General features: G+C 38.4%; 1 protein-coding gene across 2 annotated transcripts in view; it reads left to right on the plus strand.

Moving 5' to 3' along the window:
* IGDCC3 (immunoglobulin superfamily DCC subclass member 3) overlaps positions 1–25,176 on the plus strand; it is a 109,743-nt gene that overhangs the window by 77,619 nt on the left and 6,948 nt on the right. For both annotated transcript variants that reach the window (XM_063448782.1, XM_063448783.1), the window contains exons 6-10: positions 5,147–5,305; positions 10,244–10,409; positions 14,005–14,255; positions 22,365–22,529; positions 22,794–22,982. In XM_063448782.1, the coding sequence (XP_063304852.1) occupies positions 5,147–5,305; positions 10,244–10,409; positions 14,005–14,255; positions 22,365–22,529; positions 22,794–22,982 (930 nt within the window). The remainder of the gene's footprint in view (positions 1–5,146; positions 5,306–10,243; positions 10,410–14,004; positions 14,256–22,364; positions 22,530–22,793; positions 22,983–25,176) is intronic.

Here is a 25,176-nt window from a genome sequence, read left to right on the forward strand (position 1 = left end):
TTGTATTTGTATTTACTTTGTATCACACAGCCTGGTTACAATGCTGCTACCCATCCCATGTGTTCCCTATTAAGGGTTAATAAGTAAAGGGGTGTATATAAAAAATACCCCTTTCTGTCTCATTAGAGATATCTTTGCCAGAAGCTCAAGGAAGCAGGCTGAAGGGTCAGTGTTAGGACCCGCTTAGGGGGGGTCTGCCTTGACGTTGGCAGGCGGGCATCCCTCCAATGGCCATTGGAGCAACTAAATGACCTCCATTTGTCTAAATATACATAGGGATTAAGGAAAAAGCGCAGGTAACATTTTCTTTTCTTTGGTTTTTACTACATATTGGGGCTGATGTGTGTTGTAGTCCATGCTGCTTTAGCGCAGGACTTCTCTTTTTGTATTTGTATTTACTTTGTATCACACAGCCTGGTTACAATGCTGCTACCCATCCCATGTGTTCCCTATTAAGGGTTAATAAGTAAAGGGGTGTATATAAAAAATACCCCTTTCTGTCTCATTAGAGATATCTTTGCCAGAAGCTCAAGGAAGCAGGCTGAAGGGTCAGTGTTAGGACCCGCTTAGGGGGGGTCTGCCTTGACGTTGGCAGGCGGGCATCCCTCCAATGGCCATTGGAGCAACTAAATGACCTCCATTTGTCTAAATATACATAGGGATTAAGGAAAAAGCGCAGGTAACATTTTCTTTTCTTTGGTTTTTACTACATATTGGGGCTGATGTGTGTTGTAGTCCATGCTGCTTTAGCGCAGGACTTCTCTTTTTGTATTTGTATTTACTTTGTATCACACAGCCTGGTTACAATGCTGCTACCCATCCCATGTGTTCCCTATTAAGGGTTAATAAGTAAAGGGGTGTATATAAAAAATACCCCTTTCTGTCTCATTAGAGATATCTTTGCCAGAAGCTCAAGGAAGCAGGCTGAAGGGTCAGTGTTAGGACCCGCTTAGGGGGGGTCTGCCTTGACGTTGGCAGGCGGGCATCCCTCCAATGGCCATTGGAGCAACTAAATGACCTCCATTTGTCTAAATATACATAGGGATTAAGGAAAAAGCGCAGGTAACATTTTCTTTTCTTTGGTTTTTACTACATATTGGGGCTGATGTGTGTTGTAGTCCATGCTGCTTTAGCGCAGGACTTCTCTTTTTGTATTTGTATTTACTTTGTATCACACAGCCTGGTTACAATGCTGCTACCCATCCCATGTGTTCCCTATTAAGGGTTAATAAGTAAAGGGGTGTATATAAAAAATACCCCTTTCTGTCTCATTAGAGATATCTTTGCCAGAAGCTCAAGGAAGCAGGCTGAAGGGTCAGTGTTAGGACCCGCTTAGGGGGGGTCTGCCTTGACGTTGGCAGGCGGGCATCCCTCCAATGGCCATTGGAGCAACTAAATGACCTCCATTTGTCTAAATATACATAGGGATTAAGGAAAAAGCGCAGGTAACATTTTCTTTTCTTTGGTTTTTACTACATATTGGGGCTGATGTGTGTTGTAGTCCATGCTGCTTTAGCGCAGGACTTCTCTTTTTGTATTTGTATTTACTTTGTATCACACAGCCTGGTTACAATGCTGCTACCCATCCCATGTGTTCCCTATTAAGGGTTAATAAGTAAAGGGGTGTATATAAAAAATACCCCTTTCTGTCTCATTAGAGATATCTTTGCCAGAAGCTCAAGGAAGCAGGCTGAAGGGTCAGTGTTAGGACCCGCTTAGGGGGGGTCTGCCTTGACGTTGGCAGGCGGGCATCCCTCCAATGGCCATTGGAGCAACTAAATGACCTCCATTTGTCTAAATATACATAGGGATTAAGGAAAAAGCGCAGGTAACATTTTCTTTTCTTTGGTTTTTACTACATATTGGGGCTGATGTGTGTTGTAGTCCATGCTGCTTTAGCGCAGGACTTCTCTTTTTGTATTTGTATTTACTTTGTATCACACAGCCTGGTTACAATGCTGCTACCCATCCCATGTGTTCCCTATTAAGGGTTAATAAGTAAAGGGGTGTATATAAAAAATACCCCTTTCTGTCTCATTAGAGATATCTTTGCCAGAAGCTCAAGGAAGCAGGCTGAAGGGTCAGTGTTAGGACCCGCTTAGGGGGGGTCTGCCTTGACGTTGGCAGGCGGGCATCCCTCCAATGGCCATTGGAGCAACTAAATGACCTCCATTTGTCTAAATATACATAGGGATTAAGGAAAAAGCGCAGGTAACATTTTCTTTTCTTTGGTTTTTACTACATATTGGGGCTGATGTGTGTTGTAGTCCATGCTGCTTTAGCGCAGGACTTCTCTTTTTGTATTTGTATTTACTTTGTATCACACAGCCTGGTTACAATGCTGCTACCCATCCCATGTGTTCCCTATTAAGGGTTAATAAGTAAAGGGGTGTATATAAAAAATACCCCTTTCTGTCTCATTAGAGATATCTTTGCCAGAAGCTCAAGGAAGCAGGCTGAAGGGTCAGTGTTAGGACCCGCTTAGGGGGGGTCTGCCTTGACGTTGGCAGGCGGGCATCCCTCCAATGGCCATTGGAGCAACTAAATGACCTCCATTTGTCTAAATATACATAGGGATTAAGGAAAAAGCGCAGGTAACATTTTCTTTTCTTTGGTTTTTACTACATATTGGGGCTGATGTGTGTTGTAGTCCATGCTGCTTTAGCGCAGGACTTCTCTTTTTGTATTTGTATTTTTTCTAATATACTTAACATTCTTTCGATTTAGAGATATATATACCTCTTCCCTATAAGAAGAATGAGACAAAGGTGCAATGAAAATGGGTTTCACCAACTACAGTATCATCTGTACATCATATGTATAATGTATATTACACTGTAATTGTATGAGATGTCTAGTTAAAGATTCCTGTATATAGTCTTAGGTATACAAAAAATATATATTTTTTGGTATGAGTTATATAAATTGTACATAGATGTAAAACAAGGAAAAAAAACATATGTCTTTATATAGATTTGCATTCTGCATTTGTGAAAATGGGTTACATACTAAGAGATTTATAAACTCAGATTGTAATGTAAATATATATTTTCTTCGTTTTTTACTTCACATCTACCTTGTAAAGATAGTGCCTTCCAGAGAACTCTTTTTTAACTGTTTCCCTTTCCCCCTCCCCGTTTTGTCCACCCACTTGTATATACTTTGAGTCAGTGTAATAGAACGAGTGACCAACGATCACGACCCACTTCCGGGTCTGTGAAACGCAAAGTGGAACGCACGCAATGCACGCGATGACGTCATCCGGTTCCGTGAAACGCAAGTGGAACGCACGCAACGTACGCGATGACGTCATCCGGCCCCATGCCGCGAAAATGAAAATCGAACACCAGCTGAAAGAACTTCAACACTGAATGGGGATGTATAAAAGGACTGTGGGAGGGATATATTTATTGCTGCTATTGTATTTTACTGCACTTTATTGACACCAAGTCCCTGAGGAAGTCCAAGCTAAGGACGAAACGCGTAGGACGCTTTATGGTGACATGCTGTTTGTTTTAAACTTGAATGTAAGTTATTAAATACCTTTTTTATTCATACTCTGGAAGTGCACTACATTTTTTGTATATATTTTCCCTTTCTTGAGATATATACATCTATGGATTGATGAAATTGTGAGGAGGGACAACACTCTGGACACTGAAAGAAAAATATATCACTCAAGGCTGTTTTATCTCCACAAATTTGTGAGTGACCAATTATGAATACATAACAGTGCCAGTCTCCACACAGTTATACGCTATGTTGTTTTGTTTTATTTGTATTTAGCAGATTGTCCCCTATCCTATTTGCATATACATGTTTGTGTTCCTGACCCTACAGTGATGTTTTAATGTTTCTGAAATAGAAGCATTTGTATTAATGCTTCTCTATCAGAATAAAATGGTTAGTGGGTAGACACTCACCACAAATGCACACTAGGACCAACAATGCTTTTCTAGGAGAAGCATTTAATTGGACAATCGACATGGTTTAATGAGAAACCAGGAGAGGAATGGATCTGAGAGTACATGGCCCAGAACTAAAAGCTTATTTTACTTAAAATGTTATGTTTATTCCAGTTTGCTGGTGATGGTGCTGACTCTGCCCCTGCTTCCTTGGCTAACGTCAGAAGTGATGATCTCAGCCAATCACAATGCTTTCCCATAGGATAGCCAAGGAGGCTGGCTAGGGCAGCATCTCCTCATAGAGATGCATTGAAATCAATGCATCTCTATGAGGAAAGTTCAGTGTCTCCATGAAGAGGGTGGAGACATCAAATGTCAGTGCTGCACAGTGTGCAGCACTTCCCCAGGAAGCACCTCTAGTAGCCATCTGAGGAGTGGCCAGTTGAGGTATCCCTAGGCTGTAATGTACACACTGCCTTTCCTCTAAAAATACAGTGCTTGCTGCTTAACCCCTTAAGGACCAAACTTCTGGAATAAAAGGGAATCATGACATGTCTCTCATGTCATGTGTCCTTAAGGGGTTAAAGCCTGTAGGGACTGACTATACTCACCAGAACAACTACATTAAACTGTAGTTGTTCTGGTGACTTTAGTGTCTCTTTAATGTTATAATGAGATTATTGTTATTATTATTATTATTATTGGCATTTATATAGCGCCAACTTATTCCACAGCGCTTTACAATATTATAAAAGGGGACATTTAACAACAAAGGAGACAATAACAAAATGTTACAGGAACAATAGGTTCATGTGGACTCTGCTTACAATCTAGAGTTGTTGCTATTTTATTGAGTCAGGAAAAAAATAACATAAAGCAAGAAGCTTATTGTTATGCTGTTTTTATATGATTATATTGTTATTCCATTGCTAGGTTTTTTGCATTTCTGACAAGTATCTATAAACATGCAACTTTTTGTTTAGCCATAAGCTATACTGACTTATGATGTGACTATTGTTTGTGAGTGTAAAAAAAAGTATTTGTTTTAACGTGATAAAGATTATATTTTATAATCTATCTGATGTGTAAGAAGATTTATTTATTCTTTTTGGTTTCTGTGTAAATCAGTTTGTCATTATCATGTGATACATTTAATAAGTCTACTGTTTTGTGTTTTGGGTACTAGGAGAAGCTTTTATGTTTTATTATGTTTAACACATATGCATTTGGTTCTCTTGCAGATGGCCGTCCAATCGGTGTGGAGGGGATCCAGGTTCTTGGGACAGGGAATCTTATGATTTCAGACTTGACTGTGCACCACTCTGGGGTCTATGTTTGTGCTGCCAACAAGCCTGGAACTAGAGTGCGTCGGACTGCACAAGGACGACTGGTGGTTCAGGGTGAGGAATGAATATCTGTATCTTGTATCAGTTTGCCAAGCTAATAAAGTAACAAAAAATGTAGTCAATAAATTTAACATCTTGCAGCTGTGCCTATATCGTCCTCTATCACAACCCTATGCATTTCACCTAAATGATATAGATCACATTTTATCTCATTGCGTTCTTTCTTTACACTATTTCCCATTTCACCATCTAGCTCCTATTTGTAAATACTACCATCCAACAATAACAGAGAATTGTACAAACACACAAAAAATGGGTATGTGGCGCTAAACAATATACAATTTAAAAATAAATAGATCCCAGTGCGTCTTAAAACCAAACCAGTGTTTTAGTCACCCTTAAAACACTTACATCTATACAATTGGATAAAAGAAGAGGAGGTTTTGCACACACAATGGATAAATGATGATATGATCTGTAATATAAACAACTATCATAGGGCAATATGCATAAAACCAGTGTATAATAAAGAAGTAACTTGGAGCACTCACACTTTAGAGAGCCATATAAGTCGGCTCTCTACTGTAATGGCATGTAGAATACTCCAAAAGCGATTCTGTATTAAAGATGGTCCCCCAGGAACAGATGTCAAAATTCCATCTGGATAAAATCAGGAACCAAAATAAAATATAAGTAAAATACTTTATTGGAAATAAAAGCTGAACAGGCACAACGCTTTTCGACCACTCTCTTGGTCTTCCTCAGGTGCAATAATGATATATACCAGTGGCGAAATTTCTGATTTTATCCAGATGGAATTTTTACCTGATTTTATCCAGACGGAATTTTGACACTGGTATATATCATTATATCATGAGCATAGGGTTCGTGCTTGGATTACCCTTTTAGCGTAAGGAGAGCCTAAGCAAATGCATTGCAGCACAGAGAATATGAGACATCTGGGAATGGGCAAAAGGTTAGAAAAACTCAGTAGCTTGCCCTTGATTTATTCCCCACTTAGGTCTCAAAAATGTTATTGCTCACTTGGGCCATTACAAAGAGAACCTATACAATTTGCATATCAGACTGATCCTACCCACAAGGGTAGTTCATAACTGAAATGCCAGCAAGTCCTCTTTGCATGATCATTTTGGCCTTGTTTGGGCCTCGTCAGCAAGGTGTTGCTGATAACCCTGAGCTGATAACAGTCTCAAATGTTTTTGCTCACTTGTGCCATTACAAAGATGACCTATGCCATAAGCATATCAGACTGAGGTCAATTTAGTTTGATGTTGTTTTTTTGTTATTAGCGCCGGACCGCTTTTCACTTTCTTCCAGGAATGATTTCATTCTCTCACATGCGAAATGGAGGGTCCCCTACTGCATGGTATAATTTGGATGACAAACTAATTACAATGTATTACTGTAAAATTCATACACATTCTTATGGGGATTACTTAGCAACACAATGTTCCAAATTCACAGCTGCACATTAAGCAACATTAGCCATATTCCATGAGTAAAACTTAATTTTATTGAAGAAATACATTAAAAAGAATGGCACAACTCATCATTCCTTTCTGCTTCTCAGCAACATCAGTTTTACTAGTTGTGTTGGTAAGGTTTTCCTATTGGCCTATTTGTGCGCACCCCCCTCCCCCCCCTCCAAAAAAAAAAATTGTGATTCAAGAAATGTTTTACATCATTAAATCATCCCCCCATTAGAAGTTTTTTTGTTTTTTTCCCTAGTCTCCCTCTTAGCAGGGTTGTATTTCCATCACCCTCATTTATTTACTCAATTTTTATGAATGCACCAACATTAGTGTGCGGCTACAACAACAGCAACAGCAATATTTTAAATGTGTGCCATGACGCAGTGGGGAGGGTGTTTTCAAAGTGCAGGCAGGTGGCTCTCTCAGCTGAGCTATTTACTATGCTGGCTTTGTTTATTATACTGTATTGTAGTATTACAGGAAAAATTGCAGGCTATTTAAAATGCAGGTTCCAAAAGGTACAAAGAAGACTTTCCTACTCCTCTTGTGTTTTTATGTTCAGAAAGAATACTCGAGTAGTATCATCTCTGTGTAGAACTTACATTCCTAGATTGTAAGGTCTTCGTCACCTCTTGTCTCTGTCAGTATTATCTTTTATGTCAGATCCTTGTCAAATATCTCTATTCCATACTCCTAAAGTGGTGCAGAAAATGTTGGCGCTATATAAATGCTGCATGCTTGGAATGCTAATGCTTAGAAATTACAAAATCATATACGTATTTGATAACAAAATAGATTTTTTTTCCTCAGTAAAATACATTAAATAGCTCCTCGCCACATTATGCCATTATTGAACGGATTGATATGTCGCTGGTCCCTATTGCAGCGAACGTGTTAATAATATTGTCCTCCTCACTCGTTTTATTGAATGTCTCGGAATTTTCCCAGCAGCACCTCCTTCCTTGAAAGAAAGCAAGAGAGAGACGCACACAAAGGGAGAAATCTGTGCATTGAATCTGCACCCGCCCCCTATGATCTCCCCTCTCACCATCATTCCCTGACACCCGCCCCTGACACATTGTATAGAGAATATCCCCATTTAACAAGCGAGTCATGTGTGAGTATCATGACATACCCTGACTCAGGAGCAGTGCATGCTGGGATAGGGGGCTGTGGGTGCTGACAGAAATGGGCCCAGCCCAACTATTGTTTGCAGTGGTTTTTTAAAGATGTATTACAGAGTTTTACTTTAGGGCTTTACAAAGCAATGAGACCACAGCGTGTCACAACCCTTTGCGAGGTATTGATATGAGTAACATAATGTCTTTTTACCTTGCTGTTTAAATTGCTCTTCACACTGCCGTATAAAATTACTTGCTATCGCCTTTATTTGTTAGTCTACATTTCTTAAAACCCAAATTACTATTATTTAGTGTTTAATAGGGCTCAATGTGTCTCCCTCCCTCGCACTGCAGTGTGCTCCCTTGACACAAACAGGAGGGGCGTGATTGTCCCTTGGGGTCTCTACCTGTTTGTTTGTTGTAATTGAGAGTACTTTTGGAGCACTCTCATGCACACTTGGATTCCATGTGCCGGTGTGTGCCCTGACCTTGATTTATTACTGACTAGTATCATTCAGGGAACATATGGCAAGAGAAACAAACCAGAAAGCTAGTACTTTGAAAGACTTCATAAGAAACACAAAGTATGACTCAAAATACTGCTGGATAAAACAAGCAAGATATGATGAAGGAATACAATGTGATCTATTGCCACTAAAATGGATCTTGTTTAATTATTTGTGGTAGAAACACATTTATATCCATACATAATATCAACACACAGTAGAATGGCTCTCTTCACAACTATTTTACTTGATGTACATATAGATCAACACTCTGTACTCAGTCACCACTTGTCAGTACTACTAGCCAGCATGGCATTTGCCAGTCTATTATTAGAGTCTAGTTAGCACAGAAATATTTACTCATCTTCAGTTTCATAATGGTCAGACGGCCTTGCAGGCAAGATGGCCATCACTAACAAAAGTGATACAAAAAAAGATATATTTATAAAACATGGAATATGCATGCAGGCATATGTTATGTACATTGACAGTACTCTCCTGAAATTCATGAATAAATTGTTCTGTTCCAAAGAGGTGTTCTGCTGTTTTGCCCATTATATTTTGGTTTTAAAGTGAAACCGCCGTGCTATTTTTACTTATACTCTTCAAAAAGAGCCTCTCATTCCATCTATACATCGTGATTGCAGTTTTGTTGGCAACGAAGCCAGTATGTCAACGTCATGCAGGGCAATTCAGTGAAGAACTGAGAAGGAGCTCGGGCGGACCAGAGGTAGGTATTACAGGCATGTAACACCTACCTCTGTAAGAGATCACAGTGGGGAAGCAGAGTGTCACGTAAGTGGTGACAGTTTCATTTTAATACCATCCTTGTACATGATTCAGATCCTAAGTAAAGGCTAAGTAAAGGCTATTCGATTTTGTTAAACTCTGTTTTTTTTTACAGCAATAATTGCATTTAGTAATAGAGAGCTGACAAGACGTGGCAGAAAATGTACCTTTGGGTTGCAACTGTAGCTATCGATTCCTCATCTTTGCTATTCTTAAATTTTCCCTCTCCTTTATGTTTTTTACCTGACCTTTTTAGCATTTCTTTTTACTGCTGTTTGCACTTTTACTGGATTCAGCCGTTTTGAGGTCCATATCACGGAGAGCAATTTTACGACTAAAAATTAAAATTACCACCCTTAACAGAAATAGTCAAATACAAATAAAAAAGAATAAAATATCCCAAAAAGAACGTCCAATTCAATTTGTGTCTATATATGGAATGTGTGATTACATACATAAATTCACTAGGTGTCTTATTAAAAAGGTTTGCACAAGGTTCTTTAGAGTACGAAGTCTTGATTAGTGTCTGCTGAGGTTCTGTTTTCAAATAGGCAGCTGGTAAGAGTGAACCTTGCAAGAAGCAGCAGAATGACTACATGAAGTGCTTCTTGCCAGCTTAACAAAGACGCCCTATGAATCCAGCACCTGCCGGTTTCTGACACAGCAAATGCAGAGAAAACTGGAAAGATCAATATTTCTCAAGCAATATGTAACTCTCATCTCATTTCATAAATATGTAAAAATAACTAACAAATACTCCTTTAGAACGTTTAGTATTGCCAATAGGGACTAGTAGGTTGAAGGAACTAGTAATACATATGTTGCCATCCGAAGGGGAAGACATAATGAAGGATGAAGAAAGAAGTGTTTAGAATGTGCAGACTATATAGGCCTAATTGTTCTTATCTGCAGTCACATTGGAATACACTGTTATTCTATTCTAAAAACAATTCCGAGGCATGTTCTGTAGGCTTGATTTAATCTGTAAGTCCTACAAACCTGCTATGTAATTGTTCAATTTTTTTTTCCATTTCTGTCTCCATGTTTTTCTAAATTCTAATTCTACATTGTCTCTCTGCACAGCTCCTGCTGAATTTGTTCAACATCCTCAGTCCATATCCAGGCCTATAGGCAGCACAGCAATCTTTACATGTATGGCACAGGGTGAACCACCTCCTCAAATCACTTGGTTAAAGAATGGAATGAAACTGGAGCCTAGTGGGCATATAAAGTTGAGAAACAACAACAGGTGAGAAGACTATAGCCAGTGACACAGTGATATAATTGAGATATTGCAGTAATGACGTACCGGTTTCAATGCCGGATTCACTGTTCAGGCGTGCATTACATATAAAGCTGTTCAATTTAGCTAAAACTTCCTTCTGGAAACGACTCAAACTGTGGGTTACATGTAAAACGTGCTTAATAAGTATATATAGCATGTTACAAGAACTGGTAATGACTTCCAGGGAGCACAGCCCTAAAAATTACTGTACCCCACATGTGAACAATTGGTATTGTCCATCATAGAACTCAAAGGAGCCCAATAGAAAGATGCTACATGAACCAGACAATGTGCCGGAGGTGATGTCAGTTGGGTCTTGGGTGTGCTGATGTAAAAAGTCCCCAAGTCTGACTCTTTTTTTTTTTTTTCTGAGCGCTCAAGTTTAAAAAAAAAAAAAAAAAAAATACATAAAGAAAAGCTATTACTATTCTTTGTGTTTAGCAGTCTTTACACATTTGACAGTTTGTCAAAGCAAGGTTCTGTTTCAGACTGCTATTCATATTTACCCACAATCCACCAGTAAAATCAATCCCATAGAAGGAAAACAGACATAACTGGCATAAGAGAACAAAATGATGGCCCCCAGATATTTAGATCTGGTACTAGGAAGAATATATAATAAATATAAATAAAGGCAGGTGGTGGGGGGAGGGTGTAATCATTAAGATACAGATTAAATAAAGAAAGGAAAGCCAAAAGAAAAACACTGAAGGGCCAAGTAGTGTGTGTACACAATTCTGCATTTGAGTTGCCTTATAGAAAGTCTTGCAAAATATTGCAGCTATTAACATAAAATAAAATTGTCAAGACTTAATTGTCTACATACCACGACTATTTCAGACCTCCATTGTGCTTTCATAAGCTGACCAACAGAAAGAATAATTGTACTGTAGAATATAGATTATTCTATGTTTCTATTGATTATGTATGGGTGACTGGATTGACATAAGTAACAAATGGTATCAATAATTCACAAGGCTTAACTTGTCTGAGAACTCTGGAATGCGGATTGGGGGTCTTGTCCTTATATGGCTAGAGTTATAGTCTGACATCAGTATGGTCACATCTATATAGTAACTGAACAAAGGGACACAAGCTGTCTCTCTCGGCTCTTCTTCCTGTACAGCTATGTAAAGATGTAACTCTCCCTTCAGAGGTCCAGCAATTACCATCTGCTGTTGAACATCCATGATCATGTAACATCCTTTGTTGTTTTATTATATATCAGTAGCTAAGAATAAACCGTAAGAAACCGGAAGTCAGATTGCGTATTACTACTTTTCATTAATATAGACGTATATTAATGTGACGAGCCTTTAACCCCAAAAATATACGTAAAATAATTATTCCAATCAACTGGAAAAAGACACAGAAAAAAGAAATTAATTACATGTACACAGTACAAAACATAACAGACTGAATACATTTACAGAGCTATTCACTAAAGTATGACTTCATTGAAAAATAAGGTCACAATAACTCAACCATAAAAATTCTCCAGGACGGCTTTGTTTTCAGCTCATGTATTTTGGTCTGAAATTTAAATTCCCGAAAATTCACGCTGTAGCAAATAACCCTGATTGTGCCGTCCTGAACAAATAAAAATCACCTGCGTATCTCAAGTTATACTTTGGAAAGTCCCCCTTGGGCACAGAGACGTGAGAAATCATGCTTCCACAAATATCCCAGAGATCCCAGCTTGACATGCAAATAAGCACAAACATTCATTGCATTTCCGACTTCATCCTGCATTCCTTCAGATATGCAGTTTAAAAACAGCAAAAATGCAGTAAGGACATATGAAAAGCTTAAAATATGAGCAAAAACCTTTTGCAGACATGGTTCACAAACAATGGTGAGATTTGAGGGCGTTTGGTAAAAAATACACACACTATATTTTATCTGCATTTTGTGTTTGTTTTGCATTCCTTTTGTAGTTTTAATCTGTAATACATTTATTAACATGCCAACTTAAGTCACTTGAATTTTATAACATAACTTATTAATATTGTATTAACAAATTACATTACAAAATAATATAACGGGAATACAGGGCACAATAATCCGTCCGTGAGATGGGGGAGAAAGTAAAACTAAGGAGAAATTTGAATGTAGTGCAAAACCTCCTGCCATCTGTAAACAGTTCCATAAAAAAGAAAATATAAATCCCTAAGTGGGATCCAAACCTGTCACTAAATGACACCATAGGTGTGACAGTACCAGCGGTAAACTTACAATGGGTATATTCATTTAAAAAAAAAAAAAAAAACATGCTTTTTCTCAGTGAATTGATCTTTCAATTTCAATCTAGATTTCACATTATTCCACCCACAAATGTTTATCAAACTACCATGAAAATTGGCCAACTGAATCAGAAAATGGCATCATTATGAAATGGAAATACTGCTAAACAACATTATTATATAATCTTCTCAATGCACCACGAAAACTTCTCTTCTTCTGCTCAGTCTGGCCTTATTATGGGCTTAACCCCTTCATGATACGCAGCTAGTCATATAATATCCCATAATATCATGAAAGTCCTGGTACATCACCTACAGCAAAGGGGCTAAATCTGTACCTACCTAAGAATCCTTGTCCCGTGTTCTGTTCATTCCTAATATTTTACTTTATATGGGGCTCATATTATTAAACAATGTCTCCCCAGTCCTAAATCTAGTATGTGACTTCCTAAGAAGTGCGAATTTAAGGGGTCACATCCAGACTGAGAGATGGGGATAATCTCGGCAGAAGGGAGGCGGTAAAGGTATCTAGGAGATGTCACCATGGTGACCAGTAACTATGGTACCGTGCTATATTGATTCCCCCCCACCACCACCACCATGGTAATTAAAGTCTCCCATTTCAATAGAAAGGGGCCTCAAACCAGAAGGGATTCTGACTTCAACTTTTAAATTGTTAACCCTTTGGCTACTAGATGGAACATCAAGGAAAACGTTTTTGTACAACCATATATTTCTGGCAGTAAATTTGTTAATATAAGTAATGACCAACATAGATATACAGATGAACAGAAAATATTTATCAGACAAATCTTGATTTCTGCCCACATGCAGATGGTGTACAGGGTCTTGTGCATTGATAACTCTGGCATGTAAGTAGTTAATGTACATTTAATGAAGAAAGGCCATTGTGCGGTGGGAATGATACAATCTGCACACAGAGGAAATATGTCAAATATATTTAGGATTAAGGATAATACAATGGAGCAACAGATTATAAGTACGATTCTTAGACATCTATGATATGTAGAATAACACTTTGCATACACATAGCATTGCTATACATGTATACTCTCCCATCACAAACCTGCTCACCACTAATTATTTATCACTACCACTAATTAATCTGGACAGTATTAGCCTAAAATGGATAACAGTATTGCATTATATAATTAACATAAATCGTGCTCTGATTATCTTTAAAGGTGACATGAAGTATTTTATAAATGTAAAAAAAAAAGAAAAATGTCAAACGATCAGTGAAGCTCAAATATGTAATTACTATGTTTTCAAAGTATTCCATTTGTTCTCCTCAGCACTCTAATCGTCTCTGTAATCTCTCAAGAAGATGAGGCAATATACCAGTGTGTAGCTCAAAACAGTGCCGGATCGAGCCAGGCCAGTGCGCGCCTCTCTGTGCTGTGGTCAGTAGGCCTGCCAGGGCCACCGCAGGATGTTGTAGCCACTACTGTGTCATCCACTTCCATCCAATTATCCTGGAGCGAGCCTTTGGAGAATACGCAGGAGATTATAGGATATGTGATACACGTCAAGAAAATCACATCAGGTACTGTGCTTAAATGAATTGTAGCTAAATGGAGGATTGAAACCTGCTGGGTGTTTTAAATACTAGGCATCTAAACTTGATCACTAATGTGAGAAAGTAGCTGATGAATCTAATTTGGGAATATTTGCAGTTGAATATAATTAAGTAGCACCCTCTGTTAACTACAGCAAGCTAGTACAGATTTAGGTAACCTGCAGTCTTCCAAGATGTTGGTAAAGTTGTATAGCTTCCCAACAGAAGTTAACCAAACGTAATGAAGTATTAATTAAATAACGAGAGCTAGATCAGTTATCCTTGCTATTCATAATCTTAATTGCTGTAACTTTGTGAACAAGACCATCTTGTAACTGCATGACAAAAAGGGTAAAAATACGAAACAATAGTTAATTTAAAAATAAACAATTAAATATTGTTGTTGTTTTTTTTTTAAGTTATATTTAAAAATGTAATTTGTATGTTTCAAGATGTGGAAATGGCTCCAATTTAATTCCAAAAGAATAGGTAGTCTCTGCAGTATATAGCTTGCCCCTGGGCCACTCCGTAAGATCAGTCACATGAAAAAATTCTATTTATTTTAGACCTTCTTTTATATGTATGAAATTTACAATTTTTTTAAAAATACTTTAATTGATGGATATGAAACATCTATTGGTAGTTAAATCTTACAGAGTCATTTTTTTAAGCTCTGCCGGCTGTTGGATGAGGGCGTAAGTATTCATCTGAGATGGTGAGATGGTTAAAGGGTTTAATAATATAGCTCGCTTCTTCATCCCCTAGTCTTTGATAAGGGGATAAAAAAGTATTAATATAACTCTTTATGTCTAACGGGAGGATATATTCAATAGTCCCCTATTTCCCTAACACATGCACATCTGGCGATAGGTTAATATATAATTATGGAACTCCAATGGGCCTTTTATACACAAGTAGGGAGTCTGTGGCATGAATATTTCATGCCAGAGAATGCTGTCTCCTAAAGCGGAAATAATAGGGTGAACTCCCCCTCCCTATAGTATGCAGGGGAAGTGCTCATTTCCCAGCATGAATAATATGCAAAACCCCACACACCCTTCAATTACAATGGTTGGGTATTCCCAGTCATTCAGCATGAATGTGCCATCCAACCCCCTCCCTGTGCTTTGAATATTATGCCAAGGCTGCCTTGTCCCTAAAATTATAATGGACACTTCATGGTACAAGATGATGTGCTGCCCCAATTGTACAGTATAAAAAAATATGGTTATTTTTATTTTTTGTTTAAAAATATTGTTGTTTTTATTTATTCTTTTAACTACTGACAATTGTTATTTGGTAAATAGCTCATGCATTATTAGTAAATGCACTCCTGATAATTTCACTAGTTATTCAGAGGTCTAAGGAAAAGTTGTCGTTCAGATGGGATTCCGATTCAGAGCGCATTTTCACAGATTAAGGCCTCAATATTTTAGAACACGCTTTTCAAATAATTTCATCTTTTTAGATAAACTTTTAAAATGATTTTTTCAAAATATATAAAATATTTTTCTGAGTATTAAATCATTTTAAGAGTTTAACAAGACATATTAATCATTTGCACAGCTTATGCAAATGTTGATATACTAAAAATTGAGATACTAAATCTGAATGGCAGAATTAAGGCAAAAATAGCCAAGTTGTGACTATGGTTGCATTGGAGTTTAGATTTGCCCAAGGTTTTTGAGTCGGATTTAATTTATGGAAATTTAGAGTTTAGTAAATAACCCTTATAGTGAATTTTGGAAAATATTTTTTTTGGCAAATTGTAATTGCCTCTGAAATGTTGTCACTGAATTGCCCTGAAATATCACAAATATTTTCTCCACATTTTAATTGCAAAAAACGAGCTTAGAAAATAGCTGTGTTAAAGAACATGTATTCCTGACCCTATAGTGTTAAAACCACCATCTAATCCCCCTGGGCCCCTCATGCCTTCATAAATATAGTAAAAATCTTACTGTATTCAAGCCTGAAACTGCTGGCTCTGTCCTGTCTGCCTCAGAAAAACAAGCAGTCTGCTGACATCCTCAGAAGTGGTAGCCTGATCCAATCACAATGTTTCCCCATAGGATTGGCTGAGACTGACAAGGAGGCAGATCAGGGGCAGAGCCAGCATGATTCATTCACAACCCTGGCCAATCAGCATTTCCTCATAGAGCTGAATTGAATCAATGAATCTCTATGAGGAAAGTTCAGTGTCTATATGCAGAGGGAGGAGATACTGAATGTTTGGATGCATTTCAGGCAGCCATGACCCAGGAAGGATCTCTAACAGCTCTCTGAGGAGTGGCCAGTGAAGATTTCACTAAGCGGTAATGTAAACACTGCATTTTCTCTGAAAAGACAGTGTTTACAGCAAAAAGCCTGAAGGTAATGATTCTACTCACCAGAACAAATTCAATAAGCTGTAGTTGTTCTGGTGACTATATTGTCCCTTTAATGCACAAATAATGAAAGAAAATATTAATCCTTGGAAATAAAAAGGATGTAATGATCACTTACCAATGCCCCAGCCCTTCCATAAAGCTGAAATGAGATGTTTTACATTTCCCAAATAACCTGTGGGTGTTAAAGGGATACTATAAGTGTCAGGAATACAATACTGTATTTCTGGCACCATAGCTCCCTCTGCCTTCCCCCTCCATGTGCACCACCCCCACCCCCCCATCACTGGTAAATGAAGGGTTAAAAACCCTTTATTTACTCACCTTTTCCCAGCGATGATGGCCCTCGGCACTGGTCTAAAGCTCCGCCCTGTCCGACAACCTGGAACGAGCGGGTGCTAATGCGTATGTGCGGCAAATGCTGCGCATACAGCGATGATGGCCCTCGGCACTGGTCTAAAGCTCCGCCCCCTCCGACAACCTGGGACGAGCGGGTGCTAATGTGCATGTGCGGCAAATGCTGCGCGTGCATTAGATCTCCCCATAGAAAACCACTGAATCAATGCTTTCCTATGATGAAAAATCCAACACTGGATGCCCTCATGCAAAGCATGAGGACGTCCAGCGTCAGATACCGGACTAAAGGTCCGTTTCGATTCAGGAAGCCCTCTAGTGGCTGTCTGGTAGACACCCAATGTGTGTAGACATAAAGCTGCAATGCATGTTTAACATTGCGGCACTAAGTACATAAGGGACACTGCACCCAGACCACTTCAATGAGCTGAAGTGGTCTGGGTGCCTACAGTGTCCCTTAAGCAATTTAAAATAAAACCAAAAAAGTTAAATAAAATAAAATAAAACATACAAACAGAAAAAAACAACAGACCAGCTAGATGAATCGTTCAGGCATTTTATCAATGATTTATGAAAGCTTTGAGAGTAAAAAAAATATATGTTATTCAAAATATGTATATGTTTAGCAAGTTTTCATTGTCAAATAGAAGTCACAATCTTTCCTGTACAACACATAATTTTTTTTTATATTTATCACATATAGGATTAGCTTTTCACTATACGGGATTAGATTTAGTATAAGACATCAGTAATCACTAAGGCCTGGAAAGATCGTATGCAAGTCCAGACCTTGCATACTGATCATCTTTCAAGATAATACATATTTATGTAGCTAATTTACATGTAATTGAACTAATCACCATAGAAATTGGGGCAATCTGCATTAAGCAGCTTCCCAAATATGAGGCGTGACATTAACCCATAATTTATTGTGTGACTGGACACTCCAATCTTTATTCTTCTACTAATTTATAATAAACTCCTTGGTCCACTAGCTTCAGTGGTCACAGTGTGCTGTAAGATTTCTGATTAGTGTTCCATAAAATTTGGTAAGATATTTAATTAATTACAGGAAAACTGCACAGAAACTGCTAGAACGCTGAGATGTATCTTGGGTTAGCAGGACAACAACTATCACTTTAATTACAGAAAACAACTACTCAGCTATGTAGGGAGTTGGAGATGCACAATCGCTTGTTCCTTTGCCCCACAAAATTGCTGAAACTGAGATTAACTTGTCATACGTTTATAAACAATTACTCTCATTCATACTTTCCTGGAATTATCTTAATACATAAAAGAGCTAACTACAGGAGCTGTTTCATAGTTATTTGATATCTGTGTTTTTATCACTGAAAATGATGTGTAAAAAGCAAGTCATCAATAATAAGTTGGCGTTCATCAGAAGTCTCTAATATAGACATGCTCCCCATACTGCACCCACCATATTTGCTGAAGGTCTGTGACAATCCTACTCACATGCATGAGGGGGTGAGGAGCAAATCAAACTGTGCAAGGGGCTAGCCACATGTCTGCAGCTCAGATATTCCCTTGCACAAAAGGAGACATTTGAGGGGAAGGAGCAGGGTTTTACTAAAATAAAATTTTAAATTTCATACATGTCAGGCTGTGCTAGAGGAATCTATAGTAGCTTTGGTTTTGTCAGTACTTTGGAGTTAATAAAGCAATTTTATTTTTATTGTGTTATGTTATGTGGGAAGGGGGGTAGGGGGCAGGGAGGGGGGTATTTTACTTACCAATAAAACATGCTCTTGGCATTTAGTGTGTTAATAAAGTTCTCTGACATGTGTTTCCCTTTGATCTCCTTGAAACATTAGTAAGGATTTAGTAAAGAAAAATGTTTTACGGCTTTGTTGCCCAATAAAGCAATTTATGCATTTTGGCTTATTGTGTGTGGAATTTTAGCCCTCTGTTTGGGTATGAAATAACCCTAAATGAAGGTAGAAAACCTTAATTACACATTAACAGTTTTACTGAAGATAATAAATTAACAACTTGATAATTGAGACTGATTTTCCTTGTTACTGATATACAGGGAGTGCAGAATTATTAGGCAAGTTGTATTTTTGAGGATTAATTTTATTATTGAACAACAACCATGTTCTCAATGAACCCAAAAAACTCATTAATATCAAAGCTGAATATTTTTGGAAGTAGTTTTTAGTTTGTTTTTAGTTGTAGCTATTTTAGGGGGATATCTGTGTGTGCAGGTGACTATTACTGTGCATAATCATTAGGCAACTTAACAAAAAACAAATATATACCCATTTCAATTATTTATTTTTACCAGTGAAACCAATATAACATCTCAACATTCACAAATATACATTTCTGACATTCAAAAACAAAACAAAAACAAATCAGTGACCAATATAGCCACCTTTCTTTGCAAGGACACTCAAAAGCCTGCCATCCATGGATTCTGTCAGTGTTTTGATCTGTTCACCATCAACATTGCGTGCAGCAGCAACCACAGCCTCCCAGACACTATTCAGAGAGGTGTACTGTTTTCCCTCCTTGTAAATCCCACATTTGATGATGGACCACAGGTTCTCAATGGGGTTCAGTTCAGGTTAACAAGGAGGCCATGTCATTAGATTTTCTTCTTTTATACCCTTTCTTGCCAGCCAGGCTGTGGAGTACTTGGACGCGTGTGATGGAGCATTGTCCTGCATGAAAATCATGTTTTTCTTGAAGGATGCAGAATTCTTCCTGTACCACTGCTTGAAGAAGGTGTCTTCCAGAAACTGGCAGTAGGACTGGGAGTTGAGCTTGACTCCATCCTCAACCCGAAAAGGCCCCACAAGCTCATCTTTGATGATACCAGCCCAAAGCAGTACTCCACCTCCACCTTGCTGGCGTCTGAGTCGGACTGGAGCTCTATGCCCTTTACCAATCCAGCCACGGGCCCATCCATCTGGCCCATCAAGACTCACTCTCATTTCATCAGTCCATAAAACCTTAGAAAAATCAGTCTTGAGATATTTCTTGGCCCAGTCTTGACGTTTCAGCTTGTGTGTCTTGTTCAGTGGTGGTCGTCTTTCAGCCTTTCTTACCTTGGCCATGTCTCTGAGTATTGCACACCTTGTGCTTTTGGGCAAACTGGTGGCAAGTGGCATCTTGGCAGCTGCACGCTTGACTTTTCTCAGTTCATGGGCAGTTATTTTGCACCTTGGTTTTTCCACACGCTTCTTGCGACCCTGTTGACTATTTTGAATGAAACGCTTGATTGTTCGATGATCACGCTTCAGAAGCTTTGCAATTTTAAGAGTGCTGCATCCCTCTGCAAGATATCTCACTATTTTTGACTTTTCTGAGCCTGTCAAGTCCTTCTTTTGACCCATTTTGCCAAAGGAAAGGAAGTTGCCTAATAATTATGCACACCTGATATAGGGTGTTGATGTCATTAGACCACATCCCTTCTCATTACAGAGATGCACATCACCTAATATGCTTAATTGGTAGTAGGCTTTCGAGCCTAAACAGCTTGGAGTAAGACAACATGCATAAAGAGGATGATGCGGTCAAAATACTCAGTTGCTTAATAATTCTGCACTCCCTGTAAAAGGTATTCATTCATAAACACGCTTTGCAATAACCTAGATTATGAATGGATTTTATTTTTGCTATTATAATACATACATTGGAGGGTTTTATTCACAAAGCAAGTCAACTGACCAGCTCCGCTATATCCATATGAAATATGTGAGGTGGAGACTGGTGAAGTTTAAAGATGTTGGGGCACTAGACTCAACTCAAGGAATTTGCCTCTGACCTATTGATATTTGACCCACTGAAAAGTCATACCCTGTTCAACGCCATAAAAGAATAAATAATTGGATTTGGGAAACAACAATCATTTTAAAGGCACTCTAGGCACACAGACCACTTAAAGGGACACTATAGTCACCAGAAGAACTACATCTTATTGTAATTGTTCTGGCGAGTAAAATCATTCCCTTCTGGATTTTTGCTGTAAACACTGTCTTTCCAGAGAAAATGCAGTGTTTATATTACAGCCTAGGGATACCTCTACTGGCCACTTCTCAGAAGGCTACTAGAGGTGCTTCTTGGGGCAGATCTGCACACTGTGCAGTACTGCCATTCTGTGTCTCCACCTTCTGCATGGAGGTACTGAACATTACCCATAGAGATTCATTGATTCAATTCATCTCTATGAGAAGATGCTGATTGGCCAGAGCTGTTTTTGACTTGTGCTGGCTCTGCCCCACGGTCTGCCTCCTTGACAGTCCCAACCAATCCTTTGGGAAAGCATTGTGATTGGCTCACAGAATCACTTCTGATGATGTCAGCTGTAAGCAGGCAGATTAGGGGCAGAGGCAGCATCTAGAGACTGGAATACAAGTAAGATTTTACTATATTTAGGGATGCAATGAGGATTGGGGGGCTAGATGGTGGTATTAAAACTAAAGGGTAATGAATACATATTTGTGTTCCTGACCCTATGGTGTTCCTTTAATCTCAGTGACTTTGTGCCATGTCCCCCTGGCTTTAACCCTGCAGCTGCCAGAGCAGCAATGCTTTCATTGCAAGGTTAGCTTGCCTCTAGTGGCTTTTGTGAAATAGTGTCATCTGATAAGCAGTGCAGTTTTTGGCCGCACATGCGCACTAGCCTCCCAGTGCTTTCCTATGGAAAACCAATGGATTGGCTGAGATCATCAACCTCAATAATTTCAGCCAAGGAGGCGGAGCTGCAGATCAGCACTGCGAAGGAGCTTTTCAACAATGGAAGCGGGGGACCCAGTCAGCTAAATGGCGACTAGTGTACTGTAGAAATGTATTCCTAATGCTAAAGTGTTCCTTTAAAGGGGTCTGACTCCACCTCCTAATGCTGTTTGACCTCCCTAGAAGACAGGCCTGCCTTTGGGTATACAGGGTCTGATGGCTCCATGCAAAGCCATTAGGCAACGTCACAAAATCTTTTAGAACAGGCTAAACATGTGAGAGGGCTATTTCCAGAGAATGGGACACTTTTTTAAAAATACCCCAAAATCTTTTCACAATTGGTTGCTTGGCCTCATTGTAGCATCTCCAACCATCATTAAAGGGACAAGGAAAAACTGCAGATTGAATAATGGCTGACACAACATTTTCTTTCTGATACACACACGTCATTGTAGTTATCGTTACTACACGAAGAGTTTTTTTTTTGCAACACAAACTTGCCCTACTGCACCTATTGACCAACATACGCTGAATTTGTGGCCTTTTTGATTTCCTGAAAAAAACTAAAAGTTTATCTAGTTATTTATTTTTAACCCCCTTTATTTGTACATGTATATGTCAGTCATCTCCCTTGTTTATTTGTTTCCAGACCCTTTACAAATGGAATTTCAGGAGGCTGTGAGCAAGGACACTTTAAAGCAGGTCGTGACTGACCTTGAACCCTCCACCATGTACAGTTTCTACATTAAAGCGTACTCGTCTCAGGGTGCGAGCAAACCGTCAGAAACTGTAGTGCAGAGTACTCTGGTAGAAGGTAAGAGAGAAAAGGAACTCCGGTGATAAATGAGCATCATTCATTTCCTTTAGAGAGACCTACCCCATTTTTATAACAGGCAATATCCCCAACATGTTACTGGCACTACTAACATCAGTTTACAGAGTTCTCCAAATAACTTTGTATGAGTGTTTCTGCAATTTATAGGTTCCTGGATTGTGATTATGTGATTGATGCTATCCTACAGGCCTCATAGTACTTGTGATGATGATGATAATAATGTTTTGGATTTTCCTTTTGCAGTTCCAGCAGTACCAACATTATACATCAAGGTTCTGAACAGCACAGCCATCCAAGCTGCATGGGAGCCATCAATCAAACTAGGACAGAACGAGGGTTTCAAGTTGTACTACCGCAGAGTGCCCCTACCAGACTACACTGGGCCCATGCTTCTGCCTAGCAACATCACCTCTTATAACATCTGCAGACTTGGTAAGAAGTATGTTTATTATTAGTCTCTTCAAACAGGTACTAATGTTGCAAATCTCAGGAAATATAAAGGTACTTGTAGTTTGGAATAGTTTTTTTACCGAATACATTTAAACCCTGAGTCCATGGAAAGACGAGCAGCGTTAAGTGTTGTATGGACCTGTTGGCCATCCCAAATATAACTACTGATTTCTTTGTAACCCGATTAAAAAAATGAATGTCTATGACAGCTTGTGTTTTATCATTTAGTGCTTAATTTATTTAAAAAAAAAGGCTTGTTGTTTAAGCCATACATTTGAAGTTGTGGAGGACAGTTACCTTGTATCAGAGAACATAATTTCATATCTTGATGTCTGGTATCTGAAATGCCTGCATAGAGTATATTTCCATCAGGTTCAACAGGTTTAATTCCGGAGTAGGTTAACTCTACTTTTTATCATTCTGAGGTGGATAAAATAAGTATTATGGCACAATCTTTGCTTGTCCTGGTGGAAGGGTTTCTTTAAAACCATAACCACCTTTTAATTTAACGCTGAACATTGTATATGAATACTGGTCATTGCGTGCAGCTATTTGTGGATGTTTTTAGGGAAGACTGGTCGTTGTGCAAAGCTGTGTGTAAATAATCGTAATTGTGTGTGAAACTGTAAAGATAACGTGTGTTACTCGCATGAGGTTGTTGGTGAAATTGTGCATATTTACGTGAATTTTTTTGTGAGTTTTTGTGAGTTGTTATGTAAATAATGGCCTGTGTCTGAAGCTTATTGTGAGTAATCCGTTTTATGAAAAGGCAAGTTTTGATAGATGGTTTTAAGTGAAGTTTAGCACAAGTACTTGGTTTTGAGTGAATGATTTGATGACATATTGTGTGAAGTGTGAATATTAACCATAGCATACCATGTTTAAAAACTCAGCATTATGTTCTAGTTTAAACAGGTACTTGGAGTTAGTCTCAGTCAAGACCATATGGTGGTGTAAAAGTGATGTTACTGCATGAAGCCACAAAACAGCTAACGGAACCTATAGATATATTTGACCAAGGTGCCAATAATTTGTACATGTAAAAAAGAGTCAGTCTAAGGTCTGAAGCTGGCAACAAGAGTTGAAAATCAATAGTCAGTAGGAAGAACAAATGAGATAATAGTCATTTATAATATTATGATTTCCCTCCAAAAATGGGGAAATACTACAGCACATAATCGCAAATACCAAGGCAACAGAATACTGTCTGGTGTATGCAGAAGAAGGGTTTGTAGAACTAAAAGCCCTGTAAAAAATGCAGAGTTCCCATACCTGACTTATGTATAGTATGTGAATTATTGATAAGTCACACTATAGTGAATAACTGGATATTTTGTCAAAGTGAATGTAAAATTTACAGAATATCCCTAGTACCGTATCCTCTACAGCTTGGTGTAGTTGTTATGGTGCCAGAAGTGCTCATGTGCCAACCAACTATAAATAGTCAAACGTTTAGTATAGTTTGACAACTTATGTCACATCCACCCTTCTTTCAGTCTTCTCCTGTAGGAGAATCTAATTTGTCACTCTCAGTCAGTGAGCGCAGTTCTGCATGACCTTGCTTAGATTTGTAAAACTGGTTTCTCCAAAAGGTGAAGACTTGAAGTAGAGGCCGAAATAAGGCAATAGCTGAATTGGAAAACTTTTCAATGGCTCATTTAGCCAAAAATATGAAATTCACTTTGAAATGAATTCTGAATAAGCCTAAAAGAGCTGCCATGAACAAACATGACATAGAGAGGATCATTCACTTAGTGAGAATTTAAGATGAATTCAAATTACATTTTAAATTTAAAGTCAAAATAGCCAAATCGGAAACATTTCCTAATTCAGCTATGCATTCAGTTTGGTCATTCTGGCCTTAAATTCTAAATTCACTTTGAGTTCTCACTTCAGTAAATACTCTGACAGTTTACTCCTTGTTCCAACTACGGTGTAGCTGCTTATACAATGTGGGTATGTAATGTTTGCAATATTTACATGGCTCACGCTGCACCTCCAGCCATACTTATAGGTAGGACTTTAGCAATAAAAATAATACTTCAAATATTATGGGGAAAATGATAGGTCTTGGAATAAGCGAATGTTTCCCCTGTAGATTAAAACAGAAGTAGAAGCAATGTTTTTTTTCTATGTCATTCTGCATGCCTCTTGATCAACAAAGATAAATGCAAGA

This window comes from Pelobates fuscus, chromosome 3 (genome assembly GCF_036172605.1).
Source record: "Pelobates fuscus isolate aPelFus1 chromosome 3, aPelFus1.pri, whole genome shotgun sequence".
NCBI lineage: Eukaryota > Metazoa > Chordata > Amphibia > Anura > Pelobatidae > Pelobates > Pelobates fuscus.